Raw genomic sequence first — 12,189 nt, 5'->3', positions numbered from 1 at the left:
GACAACATTCCATGATTAGTCATGTATAAAGGAGTGGGAAGTGCCTGGAGCAAATTTCGTGAGTAAGTTCAGTGTGTTACGGTTAAATCTATACAGTTTACCGGCTGTTGATAGTATTTTCCATTTAGGCCACACCAATTCAATTTGTTGGTTCTCGGATTTTTTCAGGAAAAATATGAAGCGACAGGGCGAAAAAAAATAAAAATAAAAACAAATCTAGGCATCCTATTATAGCCCCAAATGCTACGATAGGAGGTATGAAGTCAACACAAAAGGCTGGTTCAAAATTTAAACAATGAATTTTGAACTTCTAATGATACCACTGCATTGAAAGATGGAATAACTGTAACGACTAGGAAGAAAAGGACTGTTTTCAACTGTTCAGGGCAAAATATGAGCATTTTGCAGTTGATTCTGAATTTTTTTTTTTTTTTGCAAATCAGGAAAAAATGAAGAGGCGAATCCGAGAACCAACAAATTAAATTGGTGTGGCCTTAGCATAACCTTTATGAAAAGGAGCTTAAGTGTCAGTATGAAGTCTCTGACAGGTACAGTTTTGAGGTATCATGCTGAGATTGAGAAGTAAGACCCCCTACTTAGAAGTTACACATACAACAGGTGTGATATGTCAGACATATGACACAGGAACCAAGGCCAAGGATACAATGTCTGGACCTGTTTTTAATCTTAATGTAACCACATTCTAGTCTACTCTAATGGCAAAATTCAATTAATTCTTCTTAGTTAAACATGCAATGGTGCTTTATGCAACAAGATGTAATTCAGCATCTCACTGCATGTTGGCACAATTATACATGTAGTGCATGTATTGTAATTACACATTCAAGGACACCTTGGTCCTGGATGCTTCCAAGAGTTTTTTTCCAATAGTTTACACCATGCATTCAAAGGACTTCCTAATACTATGATATAAGGACTCAAATAGACATGTTTTCTTAATTATTTGATACACATAAAGAGCAAAGGCAAAAGTCTAGGCAAGTTATTTTTGCAGGAGCTAGCTGCAGGTGGGCGGGGAATAACCTGGGGATTCCCCCCATGTAAATTACACCAGAGTACAAGGGACCAGGACCAAGTCGCCATCTTGGAAGTTGGAGCAAGACTTTGTATAAAGGTAAAGCACACTCTCAACGGTCCTAACTCCTATATTACTTAGCAATGTATGGGGGGGAAAAGCAATCACTAGTTTATAGGGGTTAGTGTTATACCTATGTACATGTAGTTACAATTACAACTGCATACCACATAATCAAAGCTCTAACTATCTACCAAATTTTGCCATGTCCAATTTTGTACCGGTACCATTATAATATATTTGACTTTACAGGCGTCAGTTAGATGGTAAAGAAAAAAGTGAAGTGCAAAAAGCCTAAACTTCTCAGTACCTAAGACTAGAAGAGAACTGCTTTATCTGCCTTCAGTACTAGTGGTGTTTGTGCACAATTTACTCATTGTATAGTTTAGATATTTTTTTCTTCATTACTGCCAGTTAAAAGAAACAATTTGTTTTTGACTCGACAATACTTTGCACAATTTCATGATCATACAGGTTTCTGCAAAATGCCTGTTCATTGTGGCCCCCAGTCTGAACAGGACCTTCTGTCCACGCAAGAGGTAATGTTTTGACAACACAATAATCACTGTAAAAATCATTATTCTCATGAATGAATTATCATGATCATAATGACTAAAACTAGGGCCAGGAAGCAGACAATTCATCAAGAAGAGGTTAGACAATGATATTTATTACTATCATCCTAAATACATACTAGTATATTTGATAATTAACTATAGAATTTTTTTGTCTATTTTACCAGTCATATTAAAGGTAATGATTACCTCATAACAGATAATACAGCTTGATTAACAGAGTAATCAATTCAAGTTTCATGCTAAAACTATAGGTAATGTAGAATGGAAAATTATAAATGAATCTTTTTCAGTTTATATAAGTTATAGGAAGAATTTGATTAAAAGGTACCCCTCTTTCCACCTGAGACCTCAAAAATGCATTGCTATATAAATTCAAACATTTTCAACACAGGTTACTGAATCTGCAACACCTTCATTGATGGATCAGATCAAAGAAAACATGAGTCAGCTGCTGCAGAAAGCTGCACAGGAAGAGGAGGGGTGGAAGAAACAAATTGCTTCTCTTGAGACTGAAAATCAGGAAAACATCAACAGTTTCCAGCAAGAAAGGAGCATGCTGGAAGCCGAAGTGGAGAGTACAAAGTGTACACTGTACGACAGTCAAAAATACATCAAGAGTCTGCAGGAGCAAAAGGACATGCTAGAAGCTGAAGTGGAGAGTTTAAAGTGTACTCTGTATGAGAGGCAAAAATACATCAACAGCCTCCAGCAAGAATACGACAAGCTAGATTCCAAAGTGAAGGACCTGGAGCATACACTTGACGACAGGAAGCAAAACATCAACAGCCTCCAGCAAGAAAATAACAAGCTGAAAACCAAAGCACAGAGAATGACAGGTACACTGTATCTAAGGCAAGACAACATCAACAGTCTCCAGAAAGAACAGGGTGTGCTAGATGCCAAAGTGAAGGAACTTGCCAGTACGCTACATGAAAGCCAACAGAGTATTGACAACCTCCAGCAAGAAAAGAGCACGCTAGAAGCAAACTTGAAAAAACTAGAGAATCAAAAACAGATGGACAACCGTCGGATAGACGACTTGTTTATGTCTAAGCAGGTTCTACAGATGACTCTGTACTCATCTTCCTATCAAATGAGAAGAAGGTAAAGAGTTATTTTAAGCTCTGGCAGTTGGATATTCTGATAAATTATGTTTTGATTTTAATCAAATTGAAGCATACTTTTAAATCTACAAATTTATTTCTTAGATCTAGATTCCGTGGAGAGAAAAATGGCCGTGCCCTGATCATCAACAACACTCAATTCACAACATCAGCGATGACAGAAAGGACTGGTGCAGAAAGAGACCATCGTAAGTACATAATATTCAATTTGCTATCTAATACTAGCTGGGCTTTTTTTCAAAAGTACCCTCCTGCAACTACTTGCAGAGAAATTACAAGACTTGAAGAGAAAAACTACAATATATAATATTATAAACAAGTTGAAATTTTGCATTCAGATAAGAAAAATAACATTGGTAAGAATTTAACTAGTCATGTACTGGTACTATATTTCACATTGCCTGATACCAGCTGTGTATGATAAAATGATTTTCCACTCTAGAAAAACTGGCAAAGGCTTTCCAAAGCCTACCAGTCAACATTGATGTGAAGACCCACCAGAACCTCGAGCTGTCAACCATGCTGAACGTCCTCCGAGACGAGGCCAACAGAGACCATAAGGAAGAAGACTTCTTCATTTGCTGCATTATGACCCATGGGACACAGGGCAAAGTGTCTGCATCTGATGGTTTTAGTGCTGAACTTCTTGATATTCTTTCCCTCTTTAAAGGGAAGCAATGTCCCACTCTTATGGGTAAACCCAAGCTGTTCTTTATCAGTGCATGTCAGGGGGATAAGGACCAAACTTCAGAAAAAGAAGCTCATTCTGATGCGTCACCCTCACCTATCCTGGCATACCTCTCAACAGAGGCTGATTTCTTGCTAGCTCTAGCCACAGTGCCAGGGTACTTGTCATACAGGGGGGAGGATGGGGCTCACTTTGTCGATGTTCTAGCAAAAGTGTTAAAGGAAGATGGAAAATCTCAAGACCTGATGAGTATGATGGCTACAGTCAGTAGGGAGATGAACAAGAAATTCAAGTACAGTCCCTTCTGCTGTACAACACTCAGGCACAAGCTGTTCTTCGATGATTATCCCTATCCAGTGACATGCATTACGAGCCATTGCTCAACCTTGCCTCCAACCATTGAGACTGTCACTCAGACACCAAACGATAGGTGGAGGCAACAACTGTATAGGGTACAACCGAATAGGCCACAACCGACTAGGCCACAACCGAATAGGCCACAACTACATGTACCTATCCAAGATGTCAGATAGACCCATGTGCAGAGTATATGCAGAGTAGCATGGTTCTTAAGAATAAGACAAAACCACTCCCTCCTAAATACATGTACATCATGTAACTTCTCTAATCCAATTATGGCATCCATGCCAAGTTGGCCAGTGTGTTGGTAAGGTAATTACTGGTAGAGTAAGGCACATTGCCCCCTGCTGCCTGGATTAATATCGTCTTGCATTATGGGTCTGGCATCCAGGCTAATGGCTTTCTTACGGTTTACAAATACATGACTTACTCATAACCAAGTTGAAATCCCTGAACGTTTCTAATCCTGCCGACCACCCTAAAGTCTGCAAACGCCCCCTTAACTTCTAGTAATTCCCAACCAAACTTCTATCCTGCAAACATCACGGTTCACATTGAAATCAAAAGTACAAATGTAGCTTTAAAGTTTAAGACTGCCACATTACAAAATGTACATGGTTGTTTAAAGGGCGCTTCCAAATCCCCATTCCGTAATTTTCCATGAAAGCCATGATAGCTAAGTTTAGTATACGTAATGATTGTTAATTCTATTTTATACTCATTTGACTTAACTTGTACATGTAGATTATGGATTTATTAAGGTTGACATTGTTTTCTTTATAATGGATTACTGAGTACTTCTTATATACATGAAGAAATCAAAGTTGATTTCATCAACCAGTGCCTTTAAAATACATGTGCCAATGTTTACATCACAATCGAAACATTCATATACAAAATGTATATTCCTGAATTTTATGCTTGTACATCTACAGTGTGCAAGGCTACATTGTTCCTATCATTTCAGTGAGTGTAAAGACAAGGACCTACAAGCTCCTAGATTTTGTAATTGCTGTATCAAGCAAGCTCCAGACATACATGTACAATTCCTATTACCCGGTACCCATACAACTAGATTAGCAGTATGTGTTTGGTATTTAGTTGTTACTAACTCATACAGGGTTGTTGCTTGCTGTTGTGTACATAATATCTATATACTATCACATATATTTTATATACTATCACAAATAATGTTCATCAATAATAAATAAAAGATAAATCAAGAGGAACTTGAGTGAGCTTCATGGTCCAATACATGTATATTGTAAAATGTACTTTAAGTTGTCAGGATGGCTGACAGAGAAGTCAAAGAAGGAGGGCCAACTCGTACACAATATTGAGGTGACAAAAAGAGCAATGTGGCTTAAAATTTCACAAGTCACCAAGTTTCAATGGTGCTACAATATCATAAGAAAAACATGTCAGTAAAACTTACCAAATCCCCCAGCTGAATACTGTAGGAAGTTGTCCAGCTCACACGAGCACAGAGTCCAGCCATTGAAGTTGTACTCCCAACGCACAACAGGGGGACCTGAGAAGACAATGTGTATCTGTCATTGTCAGCCAATCTATACTACAGGTGAACACAGGGTCTCCTTGGGATAGTTTTTTAAAACTATTTCTTAGGCAGTAAATGAAAACTCTAGAATCCCAATGTTTGTATTTCAATAGAAAACCTGCTTTAAATACTCCATGGAATTACCTTGTGTGTTGATGATTTCCCCTTGAGTGCCAGCTGGGATGACAAGACCTGCACCTGTGTAAAAATGTACAAAATGGGACAATGCTGCAAATACAAGTAATTACATGTAGCAAACACACAACACACAGATGTGCACACACAGACACACACACACACAGTGACACACAAACACATACAAAAATATCCTGTCTACTCACTTGTCCTGTAGAGACCTTTATGCCTCAGTAGTGTCCAGATTGTACCACTGGCAGACCCTTGGATATCACCTGGTTTATTCTCCTCTAACAACTCAGTATAGCCTGGCAGACAGCTCATGAACTCATATACCTGTAAAGAAAGCAAAGACACATTATAAAGTATTGAGTAAAGCTACTGGATGAAACAGTGTGAACGGTATCACTAAAGGTATCCTAAGCCTTCTCTTGGTACCTTACCAGTGTACTTGTACTATCCAAAATTTGTTAATACATTAAGAAGATCATACTGCAAATTTAATTGTTTAAGTTGAAGAATTCTCAGTCTGTTTCCCAGTAAAAAGTGTGCCCAAGTGTTTCCACTGTACTGACCCTGTCTGTAGTTTCCCTATCAACTGCCAGGGCTGTCAGAAGTTTCAATAGTGGGGAGAACTCCAGGGGAAACCTGCTACAGGCAGACTGAAGCAGTACACCCAGCCCTGATGTCTGGTCCTGTACAAATAAACAAACACAAAACAATCATAGTCAAACCTGTACTAGTGACCACTCAACATAAGGACCACCTGAACGTTGTGGCCACATAAGGATGATCCCTTAGATTGTGTTTTTCCCATTCAGCCAAGCATGAAGAATCCTGTCTACAGACATGCATGACTGTATAAGACATGATCATCCATTTGACAAAACTATATAGCTACCAGTAGCTCCTCTACCTAATAAAAATGGGATACCGGGGGATGTCAATGGGAGTATCTCCTTTGTGGCATCTGCTATAAAAATACAGCAAGACTATCCATGGTCTAAATGTCATCCCCCAATTATGACAAAAATGTAATTCTACTCAGAATACTGTATGATTCTGCCCCGGTATTTAGTTATAATCCAAGGCACATGACAAACTTACAGACTCCCAGAAGAGTCTACAGAGCTGTTTCTGCTCCAGGACGGGGGTAACCACGGAGATGAGGTCATGGATCCCACCCAGAGTGTCCTCGTGGAACATGGACAGCACGGTGGACAGCAGGCCTCGTACAATCAGCCTCGCCACGCCAGCTAACACCTGCAGAAGTGTCAATCAACCAATCTATCAACCAATCAATCAGTCAGTCAATCAATGACCAATTACAACAGTCAGGAGAAATTTGCTTGTCATATTAGTCAAAATGTGATAAAAGTAACTAAGTTGTGCAGGTAGAAAATGGCAGCTGACATTCTGTTTTCAATTCATGTACATGTACATGTGTATGTGTATGTGTCCTACCAAGTATGCTTTTTTATACATGGAAGAATCTGTGCTTGAGATCTACCTTTATCTTTATCCATGTTTAAGTACATGTACATAAGAATGTTGCATATACATGTACATGTGAATAACTTCATCTGATCTTACACACTTACTGTTTGCCCAGAAAATGGTTCAGTATTCAGCAGACCAGCCAGATATTGGAAGACTCCAATATTCAGGGCTGCTGAACCCAGCTTCCTGGTGGTAGGACTGGTGTCGTCTGGTAGGGCCACAAACCGTAGTGCCGCCCACCCTAACAGAACCGGTGCGTGGTGGGGGTTGTCCCCCCAACCAGTAATGAGACGGTCCAAAGCCTAAAGGAATGAAGCATTCAAAACAATTACAAATGTACACGTTATACACAAACAATGTACATATACTAGCAATGAAATTAAATACCTGATAGTGCTATCATTCACATTGGTTTCTTACTGAAAGTCTGGCAAGTCTTTTTAGACATGATTTGAAATCTCATCTCACATACATAATATACATAATACAAAAGGTATTTCAATGATCATATTGGCAGTCCACTCTAACATGAAAGCCCTAGCTATATCATATCTTCATTTTTCTTGATAATTTGCTTTGTAGAGAAGAGTCTAAGTTGCTTCTATACCCTGAATGTGTCCTGGTCCTGAGGAATGGGATGATGTGGTACTGCAGAGGCAGGTGTCTCCTGTAGATACTCCAGGTCCAGTCCTTCTATCAGAATTAATGAACTCAGGAAACTACAAAAAATAGCAAGGTAAAAATGACAATCAAAGCCAGTCATGTGTATGACACAATACAGAATCTAGTCTAGTTGAATCATATTTTTTATACATGTCCAAATGTTAAATGCGTCATGAGCACACATCTATCTTGCATGCTTGTTGAAAAACTTTCTAAATTATATGCTGTCATATGCAAGTAGATATTGCCTCTGTCAGTTATTTTCACTTACCCTAGTCTTGTGACAAAGACTTCTGCTCCTGGACTGAAGTGGTGTTTGTTGGTCTGTCTGCAGCCAAACCCTTGGGACTGTAGGGACATAGTCAATAACCAATCAGCAATGACTTGTTTTGGAACAAAACAGTCATCAAAGAACAATACATGAATACATGTATCATTAGACTTATGATTTCTTGCACTTACCTTAAACAGTCTAGCAAACTCCAGCAGTCTGGTCGGATGCATCTCATACTCTTTGTAGTACAGGAACACTATTTCCAGTAGTTCACACTGTAAACATTGAAACATACATGAGGACAAAAAGGTCTCCATGTACATGATATAGAAAGATAGAACCAACATTACATACATGTTAGCATTGTTAACCATTTTATGCAGTTTAATTATTATGATAACATACTGTAATGAAAATCTTAAATGGTTTGCTTTAAAGATGTACAAAAACTGGAAGAATTTGCATCTACATCCCAAAACCCACCTGTTCTCTTAGACATTGCAGTGCCCACTTGGCAACTTGCTTTTCATCCTGAAAAAAAGAAGATAAAAACACCACTTACATTAGACAGACATCTGAAACCTTGAATCAACTGGAAGTATCTTTACTTCATAATGGTGACATTTGTTTTACTAGTGCAAACAGAACAGCTTTGCACAGTTTTAAAATTCCGTGTTTTAGACAGTCTATATGGCTAAACATGGCCAAATATGAACTCAGTCTAATACATCTTCCAAAAGTTAAAGGGGAGACAAGACGACTCCAATTACACCAAAGGAGAGCCTAATTTAAAAATCAGTAAAGTAACAGTGTGAATACCATTGTATTTCCATGAGTCTCAGCTGATGGTGCTTCTCTGGAAAATACCTTTTTGTACTGTTCTATAACCTGTCATGGGAATAAAAAGGAATTCAAAATCTACAAAGATTTAAGGTACACAGAATCTACTCTCCAAGCAGAGGTTGTGGGGGAATGATCATTACCTTTTTATATATGGCCGTTTTTTGTTTTGTTTTGTTTTTTGTCGCTACCCCCACCCGTCTGTGTCCGCGGACCTTCTCTGGCTAATGGATACTGTCTGGCCAATTTGATACCGATCTTTTTGCCACAGATAGGGATCTGCTTGGAGATAACACAGAATCTTTCCAGAATAAGATTATTCTCACTTCAAAGATTAGCAACAGTTCCATACCTTGTTGATAAGTTGGTCCCCAAACATTTGAAGACAGTCGTCATACTTCTCCTGCAGAAAGATTAGTGACCAACATTACATGATGATAATTATCGTTTTTCAATAACTTTGTACAACTTTGTAGAAATCAATAAATTACATCCCATACAATTCTATTTTTCAGTACAATAGATGAGAATGGATTTCAAAGAAGAAGAAGAAATTTGACCATCTGATACTAGTATATCATCAACATATATGAAGATCTGGTACCTTATATGGGTGCTTGTCATCTGTACTGTAACTCAGCAGGTGTTTGATACTCTGCAGAATGTAGATCCTGTCTTCATAGTAGATGTCGGCCAGCCTACCAAGAAGGGTCTGTGCATAACGCTCATCTGACAACTTAGTCTGCAACAGGAAAAACAGCAAATGGCAAATCAAGTTCGCAATTGTATTGGTTACATATGCCACTACACAAAAAGTATGGTAAAGTGTACAAATAGATAACTTTTTACTTTGCAAGTTTGATGGGCCACCTAGGACAAAGAAAAAGTATAAACACAATGTTGAACATTGATTGCAGCAGAAAGTACCCAAAAAAGATAACCTTCATACCTCCCACTCATCCAATGATTCCCTGAAGTCCTGGGCCAGGTACAGCTCTATCAATGAGTTGGTCTGCAGCTCATCGAGGCCCTGAGAAGTGGAAATGGTCAATATGAAATGCTAATACCACCTTATGTTTTGAAATGGTTTATCGATAAGCCATTAATTTAAATCAACATCTCAACAAAATCTGCACTGCTGTAAGAGACAAATTGTCTTGTTCCATTATCTTAGTGAAAAAAAATCAAAGTTAGGAACAAAACCAACAACGAGTGATCTTGACTGAAAAGTACCTACCAAAAATTTGCTGGTTCTGATGGTTAAGTCTTTTACTTCCTTTTTCACATCCTTCTTCTCTTTCAAGGACTTAGCTGAAGCATCACTGCAGTTGCATTTGATAAGACATTGGTAATTAGTTTCCTTCATGCATCCAACATTTCTGACTGAGACAATTTACATGTAACAAATAAAAAGAAGATATTCTATGAACACCACTCTTTGTGATGTCACAATAGGGCTATTCATGCCATCCATTCTTACCTGGGAGGTTTGTAAAAGAGAAGTCCATTCAGCAGTCTCAGTTTGTTTTTCTGCAGCTCAGCCCCTATCTGGTCCTATTGGGAAGGTAATTGGGTATTTATCACTTCTTAAAGATGCCTCATTTGCATTTGAAAGGCATTGACACTTTCTATAAGATGTTCTGCTTGGTTCTGCTCCAATCTTGGGTTGTATTTCAGTTGAAAGTTGCTGTTTTTCTTATACATTTCACCAGTTCTATGTACTACGTAGATATATATGAACAAAGCTATACAGTAATGCACTGTCAAGTGTCAACTGAAAGGGTTACAAGAAACTAAGATAGATAGACTGAACACAAGAAGTGAAAGGTACAAATTTATTATGTTTGTGACATACATTCTGATCAGATTTTTCAGGGGATCCTAATACTTTTCTTCTTTATGATCTTATCTATTGTTACATCGACAAATGCATTTGTCACTATAAACAAGGTCGACCTCCTTGCTATAAACCATAGTGCGTGTATCATCTACTTCATACCTGGCTGCGTAGGAAAGACTGTCCAGTGATGATCTGCCAAAGTTCACGGCCAGACCTGAGGACAAGAGAAGGACCTTAGGCTTAGGGCAAGAGTTAGCAGTGCCCAACATACACCCAACATACCAAGAATTTTTCCATAACCTTCCGAGTTAATCTTCATGTATCACAATTGTTAGATATAAAACATTTTAATCATGATCTCACTTGTCAGCTCGAAACCAAATCTGCCCGAACACGTGAACTCGGTGGTTTGATTAAAATTACTCGGTATAGAAGCTATCCACAAACTCTAAACTTACACACCGACTTAATAACGTATATTTCTACCAAATCTGACCAACCTCACAGCTAAAAGATATCTTTTAGCTTCTAAATCAACGGAAAAACGCTTGATTTTACCAACTCACCCGACTAAGGCCGCCATTTTGAGTTTACCGCTATGGACTATTCTAAATACGAATGTAGGGAGAGGATGTTTATGTTTTAACTATTTACACACAATAAAAATCACACAATTTAATAAATGTATAAAGGAGAGAATTTAAATCTAGTCACTTTCTATATCTATATAAATTGTTATCAACTCAAGCACTAATCAACAAATTCTAATTTTTGAAATAAATACTGTTCAACCTAGATTTTAGAATGGACTGTGCCATTAATGGCATCCCTCAGAATGGCTTCACCTCTGACCTGAAGCTGGTATGGCGGCGGGAATGTGAGTATGGGAGCAGAGATTTAAATTTTCACGATAAATATAGGTTTCCATGCAATACTCTTCCACAGGTTCCGTAGAAAGTTTTATTTTCTATCTATTAGGGGGTATACGGACCTCGGGATGGTCCCAAATGCGGATGTAAGAGTTGTATCCGTTGTTGTTGTCCGCCCCCCACCCTTCCCGGGCGGTGTTCTGCATGCTTGATCAACTCTCAAGCCCATGGCGGCCCAGCCTACAGCGTGTGTTTTGTTTTTATGTCCTGTTTACCTCCTAATTTGGACCATACGTACATGAGAATTGGAACGGTCACTGTTACGAAAATGTTGATGGAAAATGTGGTGATCAGTCTTGTCAACTTATGGGCGTGTTTGTTTGTTATTTGTTTGTTTGTTTGTTTACTTGGCATCCGTATGGATTACATGTTATGGTTATACTTTGCAGAACACAACTTTGGGCCGCATTTTACATTTGCAGAAGAGTGTTTTACAGTTGCTGAGATAATTTTCTTGCCAATAACTTTAAAAACCATCACTGATTTAAAGTCCCTACCACCATTATCAAATGCAACCAAGTCGTCAACACTTTTGCATGTTTTAAGAAGTTGAACCATATGTACAAATCATATCATTTCTGATACAACATTAACATTTTCCTAC

At 38.3% G+C, this 12,189-nt stretch overlaps 1 protein-coding gene across 1 annotated transcript in view; it reads right to left on the bottom strand.

Annotated features, from left to right (window-relative positions):
• Positions 1 to 11,261, bottom strand: part of LOC109466005 (nucleoporin NUP188 homolog) — a 23,014-nt gene extending 11,753 nt beyond the window's left edge. Inside the window, 17 exon segments of the mRNA XM_019763523.1 lie at positions 5,282 to 5,377; positions 5,549 to 5,602; positions 5,746 to 5,875; positions 6,115 to 6,234; positions 6,647 to 6,802; positions 7,141 to 7,341; positions 7,647 to 7,758; positions 7,974 to 8,050; positions 8,165 to 8,251; positions 8,796 to 8,864; positions 9,169 to 9,219; positions 9,421 to 9,558; positions 9,766 to 9,846; positions 10,054 to 10,138; positions 10,297 to 10,370; positions 10,816 to 10,870; positions 11,223 to 11,261. Of these exon segments, the coding sequence (XP_019619082.1) occupies positions 5,282 to 5,377; positions 5,549 to 5,602; positions 5,746 to 5,875; positions 6,115 to 6,234; positions 6,647 to 6,802; positions 7,141 to 7,341; positions 7,647 to 7,758; positions 7,974 to 8,050; positions 8,165 to 8,251; positions 8,796 to 8,864; positions 9,169 to 9,219; positions 9,421 to 9,558; positions 9,766 to 9,846; positions 10,054 to 10,138; positions 10,297 to 10,370; positions 10,816 to 10,870; positions 11,223 to 11,239 (1,603 nt within the window). The 5' untranslated portion in view covers positions 11,240 to 11,261.
• Between the last annotated feature and the right edge of the window lie 928 nt (positions 11,262 to 12,189).

The sequence above is a fragment of the Branchiostoma belcheri genome, unplaced genomic scaffold (genome assembly GCF_001625305.1).
Source record: "Branchiostoma belcheri isolate BF01 breed outbred unplaced genomic scaffold, Haploidv18h27 scaffold16, whole genome shotgun sequence".
Classification (NCBI taxonomy): Eukaryota; Metazoa; Chordata; class Leptocardii; order Amphioxiformes; family Branchiostomatidae; genus Branchiostoma; species Branchiostoma belcheri.
The sequence above is the reverse complement of the archived record's forward strand: the minus strand, read 5'-3'. Positions and strand labels throughout refer to the sequence as shown.